At 38.4% G+C, this 22962-nt stretch overlaps 2 protein-coding genes and 1 long non-coding RNA gene across 6 annotated transcripts in view; 2 read left to right on the top strand and 1 right to left on the bottom strand.

Annotated features, from left to right (window-relative positions):
• Positions 1-13400, top strand: part of dpysl3 (dihydropyrimidinase like 3) — a 41263-nt gene extending 27863 nt beyond the window's left edge. For 2 of the 3 annotated variants that reach the window (XM_067608523.1, XM_067608525.1), the window contains exons 9-14: positions 1643-1799; positions 2801-2942; positions 3797-3967; positions 7394-7573; positions 8621-8792; positions 11551-13400. In XM_067608523.1, coding sequence (XP_067464624.1) covers positions 1643-1799; positions 2801-2942; positions 3797-3967; positions 7394-7573; positions 8621-8792; positions 11551-11645 — 917 coding nt within the window. In that variant the 3' untranslated portion in view covers positions 11646-13400. The remainder of the gene's footprint in view (positions 1-1642; positions 1800-2800; positions 2943-3796; positions 3968-7393; positions 7574-8620; positions 8793-11550) is intronic. The other variant, XM_067608524.1, reaches the window with a different exon arrangement.
• Positions 13401-15384: 1984 nt separating this feature from the next.
• LOC137195860 (uncharacterized) overlaps positions 15385-22962 on the top strand; it is a 62377-nt gene continuing 54799 nt past the window's right edge. The window contains exons 1-2 of the long non-coding RNA XR_010931178.1: positions 15385-15539; positions 16186-16285. This is a non-coding gene — a long non-coding RNA (uncharacterized lncRNA). The remainder of the gene's footprint in view (positions 15540-16185; positions 16286-22962) is intronic.
• The window catches only part of stk32a (serine/threonine kinase 32A), a 77631-nt gene continuing 72091 nt past the window's right edge, over positions 17423-22962 (bottom strand). For both annotated transcript variants that reach the window (XM_067608518.1, XM_067608517.1), the window contains 2 exons: positions 22817-22881; positions 17423-20095 (listed from right to left, as the gene is read on the bottom strand). In XM_067608518.1, coding sequence (XP_067464619.1) covers positions 19978-20095; positions 22817-22881 — 183 coding nt within the window. In that variant the 3' untranslated portion in view covers positions 17423-19977. The remainder of the gene's footprint in view (positions 20096-22816; positions 22882-22962) is intronic.

The following is a 22962-nucleotide window of genomic DNA, read 5'->3' as shown; positions in this document are numbered from 1 at the left end:
CTTACAAAGGCATAGTTTAGGTTAGTCCTTGCAGGCTTCCTCAATGCAGCCTGAAAGAACTGGAAAAATACAAGCAAACCGTGTTATAAGGACTGGATTGAACTCATGACGGTCACAGCCTTCTGTTCAAAGTCAAATTATACCAAAGTCGTTCCACATTTGAACAAAATAGCACCTAGTATTGACAGATCACACATGTGAATTGTTGATCACAATGAAAATTAGTTTTTGTCTGTAACGTTATCTTTTAAAATGACCTGTATCTGAAAAGTGTTACTTACATCCCGGTTTTCCACTATTGTACATGATATTTACATGAAGATTGTGTGAAACTTCTCTCCCACCAATGAATAACAGCATCACCAACAGCAGATTCTACAACACAAAAAAGGAACTTAGATTAAAAGGAGTGCATTTTATCTTTGAAAGAAATGCTAAAAGCACTTTGAATTGCCTTGTTGTTGAAATGTGCTATACAAATAAACTTGCCTTGCCTTGCTATTAGTTCAGATACGCTACATTGCTTGAGATTAGAAGATTTATCTAATTTCAGAGTAAAGCATGCAGTGATTTAGATATTGCGTATAATGAGTAGAGTACAAGCAATCTTTGACATGATGTTTATTCCACTTCAAAGTATTTTTTACGGCATTTCCATGTATTTCTCATTGACATGTTGGTACTCAAATCAGTATAAACCATCAAGACTTTAAAATAATGTATAATCTGGCAAAAGAGCACCACATTTGAATTGAGAAATTACTGCTTTAGAAATTTGCTTCAGTCTTCTCCTCTCTAAATATTTCTTTGGTTATTCAGCTCTGTTCATTGGTTGACGTGTTTCTGTCTGATTTCTGAGACGTTAGGAATGCACACACCAGTATCACTGCACCTACACATATGCCCTTATAAGATCATTGTACTCTCTTCCCTGAAGCTGCATATGTTCACAGACTTTGGATATTGTCAGAGGAATCTTCAGCTTTGTCATATGGATCTTTTCTGTGGTTCAGCTTTCACACAGACGATTCCTCACAACCCCAGGAAAGAGCGGAGGTGGGGGCTCCCTGGCTGTGATGGACTGTAAAATATACAATTTTTGAGAATAGAAGGGGAAAACGGGGGAGGGCAGAGAAGAAGAATGTGTGTTTGGATGTCTTTGGTTGAAGCGCCAAGTGAGGTTTGAACAGGCAGACCTCAGATGGCCTTCTTCTTGCAGTCACACACACACCCATTAAGTGCCTTTATGGACTTGACACCTTTGCTTGGAGCTATTCCCAAACCCTTAAACTAGGAAACACATGAGACAGTGAGGTGTGAGAGCAGAGCAGCATGAAGAGACACAAGAGCAGGCAAGTGTTAGTGACATGAATCAAACCCCGGCCCATCATGCATGGAAGAACAGGCTAAACGACAGTTGAGCCAAAGTGAAATTTGCACATTGCCAAGGGTGGTGTTTGGATTTTCAGAGATTAGTCATGGTTCCTCTCCTGCAAACACTTGAATTACCAAGGCTTTTAGTGAGATTAAACTGTTGATAAAATAATCAGGCTTGATTAATGCAACTAATGATTTTGAGAATGCCAAGAATCACTCAAATAAATCGGTTTGATGCATTTTTTTACAAACATTTCTTCTTCAGGAAATGTTGTGTTTGGGGAGCCAATCACAGCCAGCCTGGGGACTGATGGGACACATTATTGGAGCAAGAATTGGGCCAAGGCTGCTTCTTTTGTAACATCACCTCCTCTCAGCCCTGATCCTACCACTCCAGACTACCTGAACACACTGCTGTCCAGGTACTTATCACAGTGCCTTTTTCTAGTTAGGTTGTTGACATGTTTTATCTTTTTTATGTTTGGCTGAGAGGTGATGTAACACATCATGCATTTATATCATGTATTTCACATCATGTTGTATCATCTGATATTACTGTTGTGTGCAAAGATGACATAATACAAGGCAAAACACAATAGAGTACATTTAAGCGGGGTAGTCACTTGTCTCACACTATTTCAAACATACATTTCTATCCAAACTACATTCAGCCTGTCAGTGAACGACATTTAAAGACCCAACTTGAATGTGCACTAGTTAGTTTCTGTAAGTACTATAGACACACAGAAATAACAAGATTAGACTAACAAGATCCATGGTTAACATACTGTATGTAGTGGCACAGTGGCAAATAAAGCATGACTGATTTAATCACAATGCTTTGCTGAAATACTAGTCTTCACATTCTTGAGGGCATTCACCAGGCCATTATTAGGAGGCAAGAAGAAAAATAAGTCAAAAATTAGCTCCCACACACAGGCACAATTCCTAATGAATGTCCTTGGATAGAAATGCGTGTTGACAGCTATTTGTTGATTTTGGGAATGTTTTAGTGTCCTTTAATACATCTTTTGTCTGTGTGGACGTGTCCAAAGCTTATCTCTGAAAAATCCACCCTGCTGTATTAAGTAAGAGTTAAATTAATGCATTCAACTGAAACTCTGAGTTTCTCTCCTTTCTTATGATAAAAAAAGTTCAGCAGTTGTTACACAACTGCTGAACTTTGTCTGGTAAGTGAGTTAGAACGTCATATGGAAACAGGAAACATTAGTAACGGTTTGCACTAGGAGAACAAACTCTGGCATGAGGCATATTTCAATTGCTCCCATTCCTTGTTCTGTTTTGTTGTGCCTTTCCTGCTTAAGTAAATAAACATATTTCCTTGTGATTGCAATACACAGAGCGTGCCGTGTTGGTGTAATTCCATTTTAACCCTGTATTTCCATGTCTCTTCATCTCCCAGTGGAGACCTGAGTGTGACTGGCAGTGCTCACTGTACCTTCAGCGTGGCTCAGAAGGCCATTGGCAAGGATGACTTCACTCAGATCCCGGAGGGTGTCAACGGGGTGGAGGAGAGGATGTCCCTCATCTGGGATAAAGCTGTGGTGAGGACTATGTTTTTCTTCCTCCATTTTTAAACTTTGGAAGACAGACAGGGACAAAATTCACTTTCTGTTCACAGATTCATTTTCTACCCTTTTCTTTTAAGGCAAATCATCATTTTCTAAGCTTTAGCTTTGTTTTAAACCTCTCACCTTCAGTATCTCTTCTGTTTTGTGAGTTTTAGTCTGTGCTGTTTGCTCTGTAGTCAAATCTGCATCTTTCTCATCTTTCTGTGGTTTCTATTTTTTGTTTGTTTTATAAGGATGCTCTTGTTCTCTGTCTCTGTTCTTTCATCGTGCTTTTGCTAGTTTGCCTACATTGCTCAGCTATTGGTCTATCTCCCTCCCTCTCTCCAGCTTTATTTTACCATCTTGTTGTCTCTGTCTTGCTTTATACTTGCCTTTTCTATCTCCACGTCTGTCCTCTCCTTCACCCTTGGATGCAGCACTCTGCCCTCATTTTTTTCCTCTTTGTTGTTATCGCTGCATCAGAGTATGGCTAACAGACACAGAACCTTGCAGCTTCAGACAGCTGTGGAGCGCCGTGCTGCCTGTAAAATGGACAAAAAAACTGAATATAAGTCCCTAGGGCAGTAACTTAAAATCCAAGCTCACACCAAACTTGGACTGAATGCAGCTTTAGAGGTGCTGGCTACTGTTATCTAAATGTAATCCAGCTAGAGCTACATACAGTGCCAGTCAAAAGTTTGGACACACTTTCCTATTCACTTGAATGAGAAAGTGAAGGACGTGAGAAAGTGAAAAGGTTATCATGGTGGCATCTAGTAACCAGTCATCCTTTTTGACAAATACTGATTATGCCACCCTGGTTTTTCTTGGCTTATTTTCCGTTCCAGACTACAGGTAAGATGGATGAGAACATGTTTGTGGCGGTCACCAGCACCAATTCAGCTAAGATCCTGAACCTGTACCCTCGTAAGGGTCGGATCGCCGTGGGCTCTGATGCTGACCTGGTCATCTGGGATACAGACTCTATCCGCACCATCACTGCAAAGACGCAACAATCGGTACGTACAGTGTGCACAGGTCAAAGTTTGTATTTGTGTTTGTTTCAAGTTTCAGTGAAATTCCAGCTCACAACTCATGGCATTTTTTGCAGTTTTACTTTTGTCTTCTCCTTTCACTCAGCTTTTAAGTAGAGCTGAAAAGATTTTAGCAAAAATTTCAGTGTTTAAACTACTGAAACTGTAGAAGCTATATTGTTTCACAGCTTCTCAAACAATGTAACTTGCGTGCTAGTGGCATTATCAATCCATTTTTTGTGCAGATGATCTATTGTTGGCTAAATATAAGAGCTGTGTTGAAAAAAAAAAGCATTGTGAGACAGAGGAAATAAGGGAGAAATAAAAGCATGCTTTTAAAAGAGGTCAGATTTTTTAGGGAAAGAGTTAAGCAGAATGTAGGATATGAGATAAGAACAGTGTCTGCGGCTGTGTGTGTATGTGTGCAAGAGATAGAGAGAAAAAAAAGATATAGAGCGAGGGTTGGAGAGAGAGGGAGCGCATTTTTGATCAGCTTCCAGAGAGCTCTCAGTTCCTCTGAACGGAAATGAGGTCTCAGTGGATGTTAACTACTAATACGACTCGCACCGTACTCACCACATGAGCGGCTCTCAATGTAAATTTCAGGCTCACTTAATCCAAAAACCCTCAGCAATTACGAAAATACTGATTTGGTTCAAATACACAGGATTATCCAAATACAAAAAACATTCTGTATATGTCAATGACATATACATCATTTTCCAAAATGCCCTGTACAGTCCAACTACAGCTAACCAACAATCAAGTGGTATCTCCGTCCTCTATATCCTCTATATCCTCTATATCACATTCACTTATCATCCAAAATATTCTTGTGATTAGTGGGTTTAAATTATGTCATTCATTGCATAGGATTAAGCTACAGTAAGTACTGATATTTCAAATACTTTGACAAACCCCAGAGATTTGGGACATCTGCACACATTTCTTGTTGGAAAACAACTGATCTCATAACTGGAAAACAGTTTTAGTCAAAGACATTTGATTTCACGGGAAACATCTGACTTAACATGCAATCTGAATCAGAATTGGTAGTGCTGTGTGACAATTACGCCATCCTCCTCCTCTGCAATCCACTTTCTTTAACTCAAAACGTGTGCATTGATTTTTAATCATTGTATTCTATTATGTATTTAAGTTGGAAGATTATACATTGTTTGGGAAAATCTATTAACTAAACTAAGTTAGCAGCAATTTAACAACATCAGTAACATATAAGCTACATATTGCCTGCTGGTGCTGATCTCCTCATAGTGAAATTATATGAATCCTTTTGAAGTGTTACTTTTTCCTGTGTTTATCCAGCTGTGTTATATATGTGATAAGATAGATTTTCATTAATGATAGTCTGGACCATTAATTGCAACAAAACACCAGGGTTTGAAGTTATTTATAGAAAATGTTGTCACTTGTTTCATATAAAATATGTGTAAAATTGTCAGTAACTGTCAGTGATTCAATGACTCATGATGACAGTACATTGTGAAATCAAGAGAATTTTTTTTGTCATGTATTCAAAATTAAAAAAATAAATATTGAAACAAATGAAACTGTACAGTCCAACTACAGCTAACATTTGAATCTTTATAATGTGAGACTCTCATTAAGCCAGCCAAAAATGTCCTCATTTTCTAGAAATATCCGCACTCTCAAGGCCTAAGACTAGAGCTTCACAAAGATAGAAGTACATGAGCACACACACACACACACACACACACACACACACACACACACACACTTCTTGTGCACACTGTGTGCAGTATGTGTCCTTATGTCCTTACCACTACACTGACATTAGAGGAGCCCAAACAGGCCACTCGGCAGCAGAGGAAGTGTCTGCACAGGAAATGAAGGCTTTACCAGCCTACTGCATTTCATGCTTTTACAGAAATACACCAGTGAGGAAGAATACATTAAACTTGGGATTGCAGCTGCTAGAGCATGTCACTGCTTCCATCGTGAACATGCACCGTGTATTCGTCAACTTACTGCTAGCTAACAGTTTATGTAGGTTGGTGAAGCTTGTGCATTTTAATTTGCCTTGCTCACCGACGATCAAGTTATGGCTTTTGTTTAGTAGAAGAGAAGGAACGCTGCTCTGTCTCCAGATGGAAGAACGGAAAGAGAGAACTGGACTAATAATATGCCTTCTCCAAATGTGGAGTACATCCACTGAGGATCCATGGGTTCTTACATAATGATGTCACCCTTTCATTTCCTGCTGGTCGTCCTTCCAGATAAAATAACAGAAGAGAGCAGAAGACCAGAGCACGGCAGCTCCCAGCTTCAATAAATCTACCTTAATGGATAGTCTGATGCCAGGCCAAACAGGAGCGGTCCTGTTTACCAGCACACTGAGCAGGGGAAAGCCTTCCTCTGTAGATAAATATGACTTACACTGTGCTGTGCCCTAGTTTGTTATCAGTAAGCCCACATCTGGTCTGGATTGCTTGTTGCTGTCAACATAAACATACATAGATGAATGTAAGGATATTCTGACACATAGACAAAACTGAGCAGCAACATACTCTGAGACACACACAGCTTAGTCATGACATCATGTTGGCATGCAGTAAGTCTTAGTTATGTCCTGTTCTGGCCTGAATTTGGACGGCAGCAGAAAACAGGGCCGTGTGCAAAGGAAGTAAGCAACAATGGAATGAGGGGAGGGGACCATCACAGATCACAAACATGTCGAGAAAAGAAAGTTGGCTGAAGGGAAATTGGAAGAGGATGAATAGTGAACAAGGTTGGAAAAAAAAATGCAAGGGATTTAGTAAATCAAGCAAGAACGGGTTAGGGAGAGAAAGGCATAGGTTGAGAAAAGAGAGGTAGAAAGAGAGATAAATGAACAACTGGAAAGTGAGCAATGTGAAGAGAGCGAGAGATCGAGACAGAGAGCGAGTAGAACTATCAGACACCAGCTGGATGATGGCAGCTGTTTGTACATGCTGAACAGAAGAAACAAGGTGATGAATGATAAAGAATGTGAGAAAGATAGAGTGAGGGATTAAAATAGAGTAAAATGAGGAAGAGAGTTTATGTTTCCACTTCTAGTCTCTACACCCATCCTCCCACAACTCTCTCTGTTGTTGTCTTCTTCATTTCATCCATCCCTTATTTAATCTGTAAGATTTGGGAAGTTTTTCTCAGTTGTTTTTGTTCTTTCTCTAATCAAATTTTATTTAATTTTCAAAACCATGATCAGAAAGAACTTTTATCATAAAACCACATGACAAATTGAAAACACCCCTCTGCCAATTCTTACTTTTAGTGGAATTATTTGTTCAAAGGTTTGCGTCAGTGTGGCATTTATTGAGCACCACGATTGTGTATTTACAATTATGTTACTTTGGCTGTATCTGTTGTAATTTAATATTTGTGCTTTAGGCTGCTGAGTACAATGTCTTTGAGGGCATGGAGCTGCGCGGAGCCCCACTAGTGGTGATTTGCCAGGGGAAGATTGTCCTGGAAGATGGGAACCTGCACGTCACCCCCGGCGTGGGCCGCTTCATTCCCTGCTCACCCTTCCCTGACTTTGCCTACAAGCGTGTTAAAGCCAGGAAGCAGGTAAATGAAGGTTTTACCACTGTCCAGTGTGCTACTTACACTAAGCAGATATCATTTTGGTGAGGCAGCTATCGAATCCTCAAACAGTATGTAGTATCCTATTGGAAAAATGAGCTCTGATTGTACAGTACAAAGCTACCATTACTATTTTTAAATACAATATTTAGTTTGAAATCAAAATGAGCTGCTGAGCAGATGAAGATAAAATGACAAACAGAATTTTTTTCTCAACAGACAGTTAATGCAAAAAGCCATCACAGGATCCACCACACTGTTGGATTGCGAATGATCTCTTAGTACCAAAGATGTAAGGCTGTTGTATTAATTGAAAAGCTAGCATCAAACCTTAAAGAATTAAAATTTATAGATGACTGGATAAAACATTTTATATTGCACTCAGATATTCATGTTAATTGCACTCTTAAAAATCCTTTTGAGAGTACTTACTGGTGGCATCCACACACAGAGCTAGGTTTACTGTCAAAAAAAATGAATGCAAAAGCACTTTCCTATCTCCTCCAAAGCATTAAGAGTTAATTGAAAATGTATAAAAACATCCCATTTAACCATTTACAATGGCTTAAACTGAAAGCAGACCCTGCTTTCTGCTCTCTTGCCGCCTTTCTTATGTGCCAAAAATCTCATTGTTCAACAATTTCCTAATTCGCAGCTGGCTGATGATGAGAAAATGGAGCTGTAGTAACAGTGCACTGTTTATCTTGGTAGCAGTCACTATTATGCTTTCTTCATTCACAGATGTCTCTTTTTAACTCTTGACAGAGATTTGAAGATTCCACTGAGTCACGCCACTGACAGACAGATAGACAATGGCTTTTTCACTGACAACGTAGAGTTTCAACTTGTATGTGGTGCCTTCATATGAGTGTGTGCGTGTGGATGTGTAAATCTGAAATTGGTTCTCAGCAGGAAAAATGCATAAATAATTTGGGCACAAGGAGTTACACAACCATATAAAGCTTAATCACTATAATGTCTCTCTTTGTTCTTACCCATCTTCTCCTCTTCTGCCTCTTGTCCATCCTGTAGCTGGCGGTCCTGAGGGCAGTACCCAGGGGAATGTATGACGGACCTGTGTCTGAATTCTCAATGTCCCGTGGCGGTACCCCCTCGGCCTCGGCACGCACCTCTCCCACCAAACAGCCCGTCAGAAACCTGCACCAGTCTGGATTTAGTCTAGCAGGTAACCCTGCACCATGTGGTGAGCTCATTTTCTTAATACAACATCAACCCCTCTATCACCCTGTCCTTCCTTTCGTCTGTTTTTGGTCTACATTGATTTACACTGTACAGTATGTAGATACATCAAAGGAGCATGTGCATCTGTCTATCTCCCATCATGCCCCTGTTTTATCTCAACTCAACTTCATGCTGTGAAGTACAACAGTCATGTGATCTTGGCATGTAGTTGCTCTCCATGAATGATGCATTCAGACATCATAAGCCTGTAGAAAAAAAACCTAATAATCTCTCATTATCCTGTTTCATACTTTATGATGTGCACCGTATGGTATGCATTTGTCTGCAGTGCATCATGGGTCTATACAGTGTTTATATGACAATTTGGGTGTTTATGCATGTCGCTAACTTAGCCGCATAGCTCCTTTGAGTTTTAGCCACAATGCAGACAGCATCAAGTTAAATGTATCTACACAGTTAGAGATGGCTGTTTGTTGTTTTTGCCTCAGTGTGGTTTGACATGACGTCAGCATTACCTCAAAATGAAACCTCATGAACTGTACTTTTGCCCCACACTCATCTCTGATGTAAACTATATTTTAGCATTCAAGTTTGGAGCTTAGTATTTAAGTCTGTTTCTCTATTATGCATGTTGCACTAAGCAAATGATGGTTTATATTATCCTGCATTCTTGCTCATAAATTTTATCATACTTTTTCTAACGAACTCAGATGGGTCATTCTCACATTGTGATTCATCTTTAAAAAATGCATCTTGAATCCCTCTCTCCTGCTGAATGATAAGCTCTCTTACAGTATTCCACACCTCTCAAATAAAATATTTTGGAGGGCTTTTTAGGACATTGCGCTACAACTACAACCTCCCTGTAACATTAAGCTACAGTAGGGAATGAAGTTTTCTCCACAGTTACACTTATTGTAAGTCATGCTGGATGAGTGTTGGCTCAAGGCCTGAAACATACAGTGTACAAGATTTCAGTCCAGGCATCTGGACATGGTCTGTTAAAAAAAAAGCCTATCTAATGTGAGAGATTATAACACGATGTCTTCACATTAGACATCTGTTCTATTATGCAGAGCTGCTGAGTGACAGTCTGATTGTGCCTATTTGTAATGTCAGCAATGGATTAACTTTGATTTAGAAAAAACAAACACAAGAAATTGTCTTTTTCAGGCTACCAAACAATGAAATCACAAACCAGAGAGTCAGCGTTTCCACTGTTTTATAATCAAACAGAGCAACTGTATAGCTATTAGCTAGTCACTCTGTCCTCCCTGACAGACTAAATGTGTCCATATGTAACCTTAAATCCAAGAGAGCAACGCCTTTCAATCTGGACAGAGCACAGCTGTACTCAACATGATCCTTGTGACTACATGTACTATTTTTAATGGTTGATATGTGATTTTGAAAAAAAAAAAAAAGTCTACAGAATGGTGGTTAGCCTTTGGCAGTATTAAGCAACCTGCCTTTACAAGCATAGCTGATGTGTGATACCTCATTGATGAAAAAAGAAGGTGACCTCCGCTGGAAAGAATTTCCACATTTGAGTACATGCATTTAGAAGAGAGTTTGGCTGCTCCTGGTTTCCCAGGCTTTGTAATGGTTATGTGTGTTTAAGATGGTGTGTATTCTTGTATGTGTGCATATGTGTGTGTACTCTCAGGGTGAGTCAGTCTCATGTCTATTTAAGTTTTTCCAGGTCCACCACCTGCAGAGTTGATTTATTTGTCTGGAGGGAGATGGGAAAAATTGTTTGCTTAGATGCAGTGTATCATAGTCTGACATCATTCTACTTTCCATTTAGTCTATATATACTTGCCGATAATTTGTTGCAGCAGAAACCCTGGCTCATCTTTTGGAAACACTGCGCGTTATGTCAAACTGTAGCCTCTTTTGTTAGTGCTCATACAGCACATGGTCCGCTGAAATTTGCATTCCCCTGTCATCTCAGTGACACATACCATATATCATAGACAATAATAATATGTCTTGCAAAACCTCTAGTGCCTGGAAAGTAATAATGTTACTGTATGACAACAATTATTTGTGTGCTATGACAGCATAAAAGCTGTTCTGTGTAGAGTAAGTCTTAAAGGACTGACAAAAGAAGCTTTAGATTTTGGATTTGAAGTATAGAGAGAAGAGCAGAGAAAGTAAATCTCATCATCTGTATCTGTTTAATCCAATAGGTCTTATATAGGCTTTACAAAATCTGTTTTGTGCTGACGTTCCATAGCAAATGTCCCTCCTTTGTTCCAGGAAGTGACAGTATACCACAATCTTGTTTCATTAGAAATTCAGCTGAGTTCATGTAAAATGTAACATTTACTCTACTACTGTATATGTTTTCTGTAATATAATATTTGAAAACATTTGTTTAGGGCTCACACGTGAGTGTTCTGCATTGCACCACCAGCTAATTAGCATGTAGGTAGGGATGTCAATACATAATCAAAGACTGGTGTTTTGACAAAATAGTTTATATGGAAATGTAGTGCAAAGAAAAATTATTCCAGTTTCTAACGTTTACTTGAATTTCAAATCATCCTGTTACAGTTTTGACATTTCTCAGTGTTTATTTCTCCTCAGACCAGCATGACAACAGTCTTTAAAATGCATGTCTTTATATTTTTCTTTGCACTTTATTTTGATTTTGGTGTTCTTTTTCTTTCCCTCACGTGTCGTCCGTACTGCCTTGTGTTATCTTGTTTTTTTCTATGTAATCCTTATCTTTATCTCCATCTCTCTCCCTTTAGGTCCCCCCACCCCAGATGACATCCCCATCAGGCCTGCTGGCCGGCGTATTGTAGTGCCCCCTGGTGGTCGTTCCAACATCACTTCCCTCAGTTAAATGGCAGGAGGACAGAAAATGACAACAGAGTGCAGGAGTGAGAGTGTGTAGGGAGGGGGGAACGGGGCGGGAGGGAAAGAGGGAGGGAGGGAGGAGGAGATGCAGAGGACCATGATTAGTTAAAAAAAAAATAAAAGAGCAAAACACTGAATCCTCATGCCTTACCTGTCACAATGCTACGTTGCTCAGACGAGAACAGCATCCCTTTTCCTTGGGAATTTGGACACGAATGGATAAACTTAGCACCAAATCACAATACACATGACCAGTTGTAGCCTCACTTCTTCTCAGTAAAGAATCCACTACAAATACAGTGAAAACATGTTCACTTTGTGCTCTGGTAATGGGAAACTATATATGTAAACCTTCACATTCAACCAAGAAAGAAACACAAACTGTGTTCTCAAAGGAAAATGGATACCGCTTTTCTCAGAATGATGCTATGGTTCTTTCATCCTGTTTGGCTTTCAATGTCACCCTCTTTTCAGTAGCCTGCTCGCTCCATAGTCCGCAAAACATAACACTAGATCCCACATTAGCCATGTAATATCATGCAGTACCATTGATTAGCTCTAGGTGGCATTGTATATACAGTAGATGTAATGTAGCTTTGTGAATGATGTTGTTGCAGCCTGTTTGGGTTTATTGGACCAAGTAAAAGGTATTCATCAAATCTGAGAGCAGGAGTGTTGTTGGACGTGGAGCTGCATGGGCCACATTGACATTGGTGACGTGATTCATGATCCTTTTGCCCTCCTCTTCTGAGGTACTTGATGAATACCATCCCCATGATGTATTGATTGCGTGACTATTAATGTTAAAAAAGGAAGATTGACACATTTGCTAAAGAAACGATTTTGTGAAGGCAATGGAGTGGAAAAAAATAAATATTAGAAAGGGTTTTACTATTCTTTATCCCCAAAAGGTTAATGTCTGTTTATTTCCTGCACTTCATCATGGCTGTATAAAAAGAGAACATTGTAAGAAACCGTCCTTTGCATTTGCTTCTAGCATATTGCCTATTCCTGTCATCATCTTGAGAAGGAGAACAGAGCAAAAAAAGATAAAAAACCTGTTCACAAGAAGTATGAATAAACTCAACTGTCCCTCGTAGCTTCACCATAACTTGTATTGAGCTTTGCAATTGAGGGCGATTACAGAAAAAAAACAAAAACAGAAAAACAGATGCAATAAAATGATTAAGTGACAAAAACCTGCTTTCAGATAATAGCACTTCAACTCTGGCTTTACTTTTTCATTCCTGACAAACTGGGCTCTCATTTAAAGGTAAAAGAAAGACCATTACCTCTCCATCCCAACGGCCCTCTAATTAAATCCTGACCAATTCTTGACTAATTCAACATCAGCCTGACAAACTGTGGGTCCAACACAGTTTATCTTAAATACTCTGATTGTGTCGGGGGGCTTTAGAGCTCTTTTTATGTCTCTGCTATTTTCTGATAAGGCAGAGGATTGCGGTGCAGTAAGGGAAGATTTTATTTTGTCGCTGTTCCACTGTGGGGGAGGGAGAAGGAAGGAGGTGGCGTTTTTTTTTTTTTTTGGCAGTGGTCTGGCAGACTCTGAGGCAGGCACAAGTGGTGGTTTGTTGTATTTATGTTAGTTTGACGACCTTTGTTATTGTTTTTATGTTGTTTCTTTTTTACTGTTGTATCAAAACCCAGAGATGGCAGGTCAAAAATAAGGTGTGTTGTGGAGGTATGATTTGTTTCCTGAATAAACATGAGTTGCAACTGACTGACTGAGAGTTCTTTTTTATATTGTTATTCAGCTTAACAAGACATATGCACCAAAGATTATTTATCATTTGTTTTTAGAGTCTAAGAGTAGGATACAAATGTTTTTTCTGATATGACAATAAGCATGATAAATGGCTTCTTAGGAATTAACTTTGCATAACACACACCATGTTTTCTTGACACCATTCTGGCAGATGAAGTTTACATGTCATCACATCTCTCCTACAAGTTGAATAAAACCTCATTACTTTAGCAAACCAGAACTACTTGAAACATTGCAGCACTACATCTCTGTGTCAACATGTTTTATGGATGTACGTGTTTAAAACACCTAGTTTCCACTTTATTGGGTGGCCTGTCTCTCTGTTTATATATTATACAAACAGCTTGTTTCTCTAGACAGTGAGTCATATGGCTGTGGCTGACTGTGTGAAACACTCTAACAGACTTTAGAGGTCTAAGTGATGAGCAACGCTGGATGAGGGTGGATTGTTGACATCAAAGTGAAGCATCAGTCCAGCACCTCTGACAAACTAACCTCTGCAGAGATTACCAATGGTGATAAGTCCGCCAGACATATCAGATGTTAGAACTGTACCAAATCTAAAAAGAAAAAAAAATCAAGATAAATGAACATACTTTCCCACAACTCGATCAACAACTCAAGTCAACAGTGGAAACAGTCTATGGAACTATTTTGATGCAATATATTTTGTGGCCACCAGAGGCAGCGGAGTAGTGCATCAGAGTTGGTGGAAGAAGTACTTAGATCCTTTACTTATGTAAAAGTACCAATACAGCAAAATACTCCATTACAAGTAAAAGTCCTGCATGAAAAATCCTACTTAAATAAAAGCACATAAGTATTAGCAGCAAAATTTACTCAAACTATTAAAGTAAAATGCTCATTCTGCAATAACTGATATATTGTTATACTGTATATGAGATTATTACATCATTGATACCGAAGCATCAGTGTGTAAGCAGCATGTTACTGTTGTAGCTGCTGGAGGTGGAGCTAGTTTGAACTGCTTTATATACAGTTAACTAGTTTAGTCCAGTGGTTCCCAAACCTAGGGGTCGGGCCCCTCCAAAGGATCACCTGATAAAACTGATTAATGGGAGAGGAAAGAAGAAAAACAAAGTTCTGATACACAAATCTGTTTTCAATTTTTGGACTTTTTCTGTAATCTTTGATATTTGGTGAAATATTCAATCATATGAACATATAAACCATGTGAGAAGTTTAGAGCGAAAAATCACTATTTGGTGGAGCTGTTAACAACTCAGACATCTAAATGTGACCCCGACTGCACATTGCTTTCTGTAAGATGTCAAAAGCCAAAATGGTTGGAAACCACTGGTTTCATCCTTAACAATGTGTTGTATTTTAAAAGCTTGTAATATCATCCATTGTGCCAAATCTTCACTTGAAAAGTAACTAGAGCTGTCAAATAAATGTAGTGGAGTAGAAAGTACAATATTTCCCTCTGAAGCGTAGTGTAGTGGAAGTACAAAGTGGCATAAAATGTAAACACTCAAGTAAAGTACAAGTACCTCAAAATTTTACTTAAGTACAGTACTTAGTATAGTTGTTAGTTACTTTCCACCACTGATGAGAGTAAGCATTTATACCAAGCGGGAAGCTCCTATGGATGTATTATAAGTTCCGGGTCTGAAAAATGAAGCCAATGCGGAAGTGCCTTAAACCTGCTTTATTTCTAATGGCCAGCAGGGGGCGACCCCACTGGTTGCAAAAAGAAGTGCGATTGTATGGAAGTCTATGAGAAAATGACCCTACTTCTCACTTGATTCATTACCTCAGTAAATGTTTTACTGAGTTTATGGTGTCAATCGCTAGTTTCAAGTCTTCTTCAATACAGCATAATGTTAATTTTGTAAATGATGGTGTAAGTGATTGACAAATCGCTCCCACGGCAACAACGTCGATGACGTAACGTAACCTTGGCTGAACCCCAGATTCACAGAGTACAGGCGTATGCGTAACGGCCACCATTTCATAGCATGTTTTCAGTTTATGAAAGTTAACTGTAACATTTTGGTCGCCTAAAAAGTCTTGTTCAGCGTTTGGTTGCAGTAGAAGACCCTCTAAGGAGTCGGCTGTTCAGTTTTTGTGGTAAGTACATTTTGTTTAAATGGTTTTAGGCCTGTTTTCACAAGCGAAAATTAGCATTAGCATGAGCATTATCACAATTAACCACAGACTAAATGCACCGTGCTAACCAAGCTAGCAGCTAGCGCAAGCAAAGAACTTAGACAAATGCTGCTGCTTGGTGATGACAACTATTTGACTACTGATGATGGTGGTTCTATACTCTTTGGCGCAAGGGTCAACTTCACCCTCTCACCAAGAAGTCAAAATGGCTCCAAAAGTCAAGGACGGCAACGGCCAAATTCAAGATGGCGATGGTCAACTTGCTGAACTTGAGGCTGTCCACAAACCCATCTATGCACAAACCAATGGGTGATGTCAGGGTGACTACGTCCAAATTTTTTTTTTACAGTCTATGGTTACACCCATGTTTACTCCACACATACATAACTTCAAAGTTCCAACATTCATTCAGTAAGCAACTTTATTAATGCCAAAGACCTGTCATGGGGGTTTCATTTAACCCTCCAGGATTGTGACGACAATCCTGAAAAAAGCTAGCTATTTTGCTAATGTTGGCCAACCTTTCAGGGTGCAGTGTGTAGGATTTAGTGGCGGTGAGGTTGCTGAGAAAATGTGTGAAGTTGAAAACCTTTTGTCAATATTGCAGGGAGGAATGGTAAGAGAAGAAATAAGAAGAGAACATATTAGATGAAGCAGTGCCTGTAGCAGACTCTTATTGCACTTTAGGTGAACATCAAAACTCCAAGGTAAGTCTGACCTTTCCTTTCTCAGTCCTATGGAAAATCATTAGCGCTGCTGCTGCATTGCTAACTCTGATCATATTTCTCTTGTACCTTACTGGTGGGGGTTACACACACTCACACTCATTGTGAGGTCCAGCAGTAAAACTGTTGCAAGGTCCCATGTGTATTGTTTAATGGTGAGTAAATGTCTCATGACATCACAGTAATGTCAGGCGGCAGAGATGATGATTGTAAAGTTCAGTGTAGGCCTGGACAGAGAGATGAGTCAGCAGCCCCAACACTAACAGTGGTGTGGTGGTTTAGCTCAAATCTTTCTGTGTGTGCACAGTGAGCAAGTAAGTTAACAGTAAAAGTGACATTTCTGGTATAAACAGAAGTTTGCTTTTTTAAATCTGTGGTGATTCAACAGGCTCAAATCTGAAAGCTGTGTTTGCGAGACAGAGAATACAAAAAACATAGATGCATTTCAGGTGCTTATGATGCATTATTAGGGCTACGCAAAAGAGAGTAAAACACAGGCATGTGAAGATATAAGTTTATGTAACTTTCACCATGTCAGCAACACCCAATGTACTGATTGTGTATGGTTGTTTGGACTGTTTAGTTGGTCTGCTCCTTGCAATTCCATTTTATTTAGGGGTACAAACACTTAAAAAAAACTTAAAAAACATGGCCCCTGAAGTTGAGGAATTGTTTTTGTTTTCACTTCTCCTTTTGTTTGACTCATATTTAAATTGACTCATATTGACTAATATTTTTGCATGTTCACCTGTAGGTATTCATACTGTACCAAATGTCTCCATCCCTCTGCAGGTCACTGACTGTACTACTCGTCTTTTAACACTGGGGGGCAGCATTGTATTTAGAGTAGTGGAGAGCAATCAGCTGCTCCTTAGATACAGTAGATACTGTATGTCCAAGTTTAGTAAAGGGAAAAGATGCAGTTCCAGTTTTTTAGCATGATAAACACACTTCCTCCTTTTTATTTCCTTTCACTTTTCTTGATTTTTATATTTAAAAAAGCTATTACTGGTACCATTCTTTGTCCCATTTTACTTATAATCTTATAATATTATTTAATAAAATACATTAATTCAGAGTAAACATTAAAAATGAAATGAAGGACAAGACATAGTCAGATTGGTTCAGAAAAAGAAAGTCATTATTTAAGGCACACCTTTATAGTTTGCAACTCCATCACAGTTGAATACAATAAACACACAGTGACAACTGAAGGACAACAAAACCTTAATAGGGATGAAAATTCACAGGTGTGGAACAAGTCTGTTCCCAGACTAAATATATATTTTTTTAGACAGACGTTTGCTGAAAACTATATTACTTTTCAAATACTATTTGTCAATGATTATTTTATACCTTCACTTTTTGGAGGAGTTGAGACTACCACATCAGATGAATACCAACCTGATACAGTAAACCTCACCCATCTGGTATTCCTATTATATTTTAAGACATAAAGATAATCATTCACAAATATTATATACTCCAGGTATACCCAGGATCAGTCCATCTGTTTAACTATCCCACATTATCTTACAACTTATACAGGAAACCACCTTTGGATCTGTAAAATTACATCAATAACAACAACAACACAAAGATAAGTCAAAACATTGTACCAATTTTCAATAGAAAAGTGCCAACAGTAATGAATTTAATAGAGTGAAATATGTTTTAAATATACTTACAAGTATCATAGACTTGAAAGGATTGAGTTGTATTGCAGGAAGATAAGATCAAGGTCAATAGAATGACTAGGTAGAAATCACATTTACTTACTGATGGTGAAAAAGCTCAGGTTTTTACTACCCACATATATAATAGGGAACCATCTGTGTGCCATCTCTATGGTATAAGGCATCCCTCTGCAAACTTCAGAGGCAGGTATAGTTTCTGAAACATGTTTTTTGTCAAGTCTTACAGTATGAATGAGGGTTTGTCTGGTTTTCTTTATTGTTTTCTTGATAACAAATTTGTACCAGAAGGAAAGTGAAAATCAATATAAGGAAGGTTTTTTGTTTTTTGTTATCCAGCTGGTGCTGAATTTTAGAGTACTGTTTAATACAATCTGCACAAGAATGTTGTTGCAGAGGCAGATTGCAAATGTGTTCCTTCTTGTTTTGGAGCAATTAATTGAAAATACAAATTTACAGACTTATCTGGTGTTACATATGTAATTGGTTGTATCCAACACAAAAGAGGAAGGACAATAATTTGACAAAAAACAAATTTCAATGCAGACAGATACTGAAAATGAATCTTATCTAGGACTTAGCTTAATCCTTGTCTATAAAACCATCCCTCCTATGGGAGTAAAGTATTCACTCACAGCTTTAGAATTTTTTTGTCTCTCTGTGAATAAATGCTACAGTTGATGAAGAAGCATGTGCAAAGCAAGGTTCAGTGCAGAACATATAACATCTACCATCTGACTTTCTCACAGCTATAAACCTTTATTTTAAGTCCCAACTGGTCATGTATAGATTGAGGCAAAGGTTACTTTCAAGGTCCAATAACTTCTGAAGCTTTGAGCCACATCTCATGGCTTTCATCAGCAGATGGAGTTGGTCAGTTAACTAACTGAGCAAGTCCATATAAACTGTCTTTTCTGAGATCAAGAGTTTTGAGAATTTTAAGAATTTTAAGCTATTTTTTCTTATTATATTTCAAACTACTGTATTGCCACAACAGTAACTTAAAGCATACACAGTAGAAGAAAACTTTCAGCATGTTTTGCCTGTTTCTGCAGCTGATGGAGCTGGGACGTTGAACCAAATGATGTGATCCTACCATCTTTGTCAGCTTGACTAGTAAAGCTAAGCATAATGACCACTACAACCATGTATCTGCTGCTATGATAAAGTGAGCCATTCACACTCAAGCTTATGGTTCAGCTATTAATATTCTATCTTAATAGAGGAATCTGTGGTTGCTGTCTTAAAAACAAAGGCCTCATTTTCCCTTATTAACCTCTTCATGTGAATGTTTTATACTCTTATTGTCATGCTCAAATCTCAAGTCAAGTCAATCCATCCAGTTGTAAGCATCACATTGGGCAAAGCCATCCACCTAAGTGTTTGGTTTTCAATATAAGCTGCCAACCCAACTCTCTATACCAAGCATTGTTGTTTTTAAATAATTGTATGTAACCAGTTAATGGCTCACAGAGATTACAAATCGGAGAGTCCCGGCCAAGACAGCAGCAGCAGCAGCAGCAGTATTTCACCACATCAGGCTTCATTTCCTGTAACAGCCGAACAGGTGTGGCATTGTCAGGGGAGTGACTCCCTTTTCACTTCAGCACACTGCCCAGAGGAGAGGTTGAGCAGATATGAGAGCACCTGAGTGATGTTAGGGAGCATGATATGAGTTACACTCTACTAAGAGTCATTCTTCTGGGTGACAGGAAAGCGAAAAGCCTGCTCTGGCATTGGTTGCTGCTTGAGAAGTTCATTTCACTCAGTCTCTTGATAATGTGGTCTTTGTGATTGAACAGTGATGCACATGTGCATACAGTGCTGAGTCTGTGTTTTTATAGGCAATGTAGTGGTGCAGGAACATCGAGGATATGAGTGCTTGTGCTGACAGAACGATAGGTGTCTGGGTGTAAGTTGCTGATCTACAAGCTGTGGGCGGGTGCAAGTGATAAGGGAGGAAGTGGGGAGTCATAAGATCTATCCTGATAAGTAGGAGGCTGGCTCAACATTGTTATTCTGTCCATCCTCTATTGCTTTATTCTTCTCACTCATGGACAGCTCAGAGGACTCTGAATCCACCTCTGCTTTCTTTGACCTGTTGAGTAAAGAACATCTATTATTAATACAGAATAGATGCCAGTACGTAAAGAAACATAACAGAACTGCTCTATAAGAAACAGAAGAGAAGTAAAAATCAAAGAAAAATTCAGACTGTATACATTTGTATTTTCCCATTTATTTGACTACTTGCATAGTCTCTAGACATATGATGTCCAAAATGATGGCTTTTATCATTTTGTCTTTGCCTTAGTCTTGTAACGCCAACTTCTACTGATATTTTATCATTTTACGTTGATGATCACCCTGTGGTGGCCAAAGTTAGCAGCTAATGTTACTCATAATTTATTATTCAACTTAATCTTGTGACGGTGTAGCTAATGTTACTTTATCATTTGTACATTACATTGATTTGTCTAATGATTTTTAACCTGATTTTTTAAGCATTTAACCTTTACCATAACCTTGTAGTGGTTAAAGTTAGCAGCTATTTTATCATTTACCTTTTACCACATCCATGTGATAGCCAAATTTAACAGTTTTTACTGATATTTTACATTTAAAGCCTCTATAAGATGGCATTTAACTCTTTGAAGATGATGTATTACATCTTAAAACATGTACTGCTTTGCACTGATGATTTTGATAAGTTGTTAACATTTTTCTACTTTGGGTTTCCTGTTCATTGGTTTGTTAGTTTAGCTAGCTAGTTAGGTTAGGCTTTCTTATCTCTGTGACCTATTCTTTAGTGTGTTGATCATCATACCTTTTTCACTCAAAAGGTTTTTAAATCACATTGTATATTAAAAGTTCTGATTTCAATTGTATTGATTCTTCTGAAGGCGATAGGGGTGTAAAGATGAACCGATAAGTATCAGAAAACCGATACAAGAGTCAGATATTCAGCCCATGACACAGAGGCTGAGGTAAACAATACAGTCAGCAGCATTTTAGTAAAAAAAAATGCCTTGGCTACAAAGTTATCCAGTGTATCTCTTCCCATGTTTACTACTGTTCATGACTGTTCAATGAGTGTATATGATTTAGTGTTTGACATAAGAAATAAAGAAATAATTATGTGTTTATTTCTAATGTTTATTTTAATCACACTTATTATTCAAAAAGTAAAAATATAAATTCCTAATCACAGCTGAATCAAATCGTATCATATTTGTATGGCATTGTATCAATGGAATTTATCTGTATCGTGTTTGTATCGGATGGTGGACGATGTATCTAGATACATTTCAAATCAGAGGAGGAGAGATACACACCCCTAGAAGGCAACTATGCTCAGTACTGTACTTTTAAATTTCCAAAGCTCCAGAAAGTCTGATCTTTAAGACATTTATCGTCTCTGTAGCCTTTTAGAAGAAGAGGTCCCATCTCAAGCTTGTTTCCTCAAAATCTTAAGCTTCCTCAAAGCGTTTTATAAGTAATGTCTGTTTGGTTTCTCTTTGTGAATTCTCCAGGGAAGGCAAAGATTGATGAATGATTTAGACAGATTACGAGAGACTACAACTGACCTCATTGTGGTAGCATCTTAGCAGCATTTTCTGTTCTTATAAAATTGTATTCTGTCTCATTATTTAGTTCTGCCAGTCTTGGCTCTCCCTTGCATGAATCAACATGGCACCTGTTTAAACACTGACTTATGCAAATCAGTGGTGAATATTTTTTCTTGACTTGCCTTTAAATTAGTCAGTTTAGCATTTACTTCCAGAAACATCCAATTTTCATATATATATAGTCAAAATGGGGGGGACTTTCCTTGCCAGTTTAAGTGTTTCTGCCTTAATCACACACCCACATATTTGGACCAGATCTTCTGCCACAAATAGCCACATTACTGTCCCTTCACACCATCCTACATGCTTTCACCAGCCAGCAAGGAAAACAGTTTTTTTTTCACTTGTCTGGCTCCAGTCATCAAACTACAGAGTTAACCATACATACAGTCAACCTACTGTAACAGAGCATTCATTGAAACTGCGTATACTACAGTATCAGACATTATTCGTTTTACTGAAAACAACTTTAAATATCTTATTGTCTTTGGTGACTTATTAGTTTTGAAAAAGAAGTGTTATTTCTCAAACATTATTAGTTTCACAATGCTGACAGCTGTGGTGTTTCTACCATGCCAATTACTCCACAACAAGATGCACTGTATTTGTAGTGGATAGGGGTGCAACGGATCACAAAACTCTTATTATGGATTTGAGTCACGGACCGGATCGTTTTTTGGATCAGCAAAAAAATTAATAATAAGGGGGAGACAAATAAAACTTTGTTTTCTATATATTCTGTTAAACACAGCAAGGAACTTTTGCCCATGGTCTTAAATGAAAACAACATTCAAGATGTCCAATGTTTAAATAAAATCTTAAAATATATATCTTAAATATAAAATACTCAATGCTCAATTGTTAAATTAAATTGCAATATAGGGCATGATCAGCTGCAGCACATTAAACAGCTTGTAAATATACCTGCAGATGTCACTTCGGACCTGTTAGATGCTGGTTTGGTCGTTTCTCTTCAAAATCCCTGTTAGCAACGCATTGTCTGTCCATGATTTGTACTTACAACAGTTTGTTTACTTTGTCTTAAATGAGACATTAAATTTTGCAATTAATCCACAGTTCACATGCGTGCTGAATCGTGGGGGGCGATCCGTACGGATCATGGATCAACTACGATCCGTTACACCCCTAGTAGAGGAGAATGTGTAGGACAGGTATTGGAGGTTTCTTACTTTTCTCTGTTGAAGACAATGAAGTCTCTCTGGACGTTATCCAAACGCTGCTGCAACTGACCATTCTGGAGGAGAGACAAACACAGAACAACATCAGCAACTCAATCAAAGCAACAACAAAACCAGGGCAAATCATTTGGTATATT

The sequence above is a fragment of the Thunnus thynnus genome, chromosome 13 (assembly GCF_963924715.1).
Source record: "Thunnus thynnus chromosome 13, fThuThy2.1, whole genome shotgun sequence".
Lineage (NCBI taxonomy): Eukaryota > Metazoa > Chordata > Actinopteri > Scombriformes > Scombridae > Thunnus > Thunnus thynnus.
The sequence above is the reverse complement of the archived record's forward strand: the minus strand, read 5'-3'. Positions and strand labels throughout refer to the sequence as shown.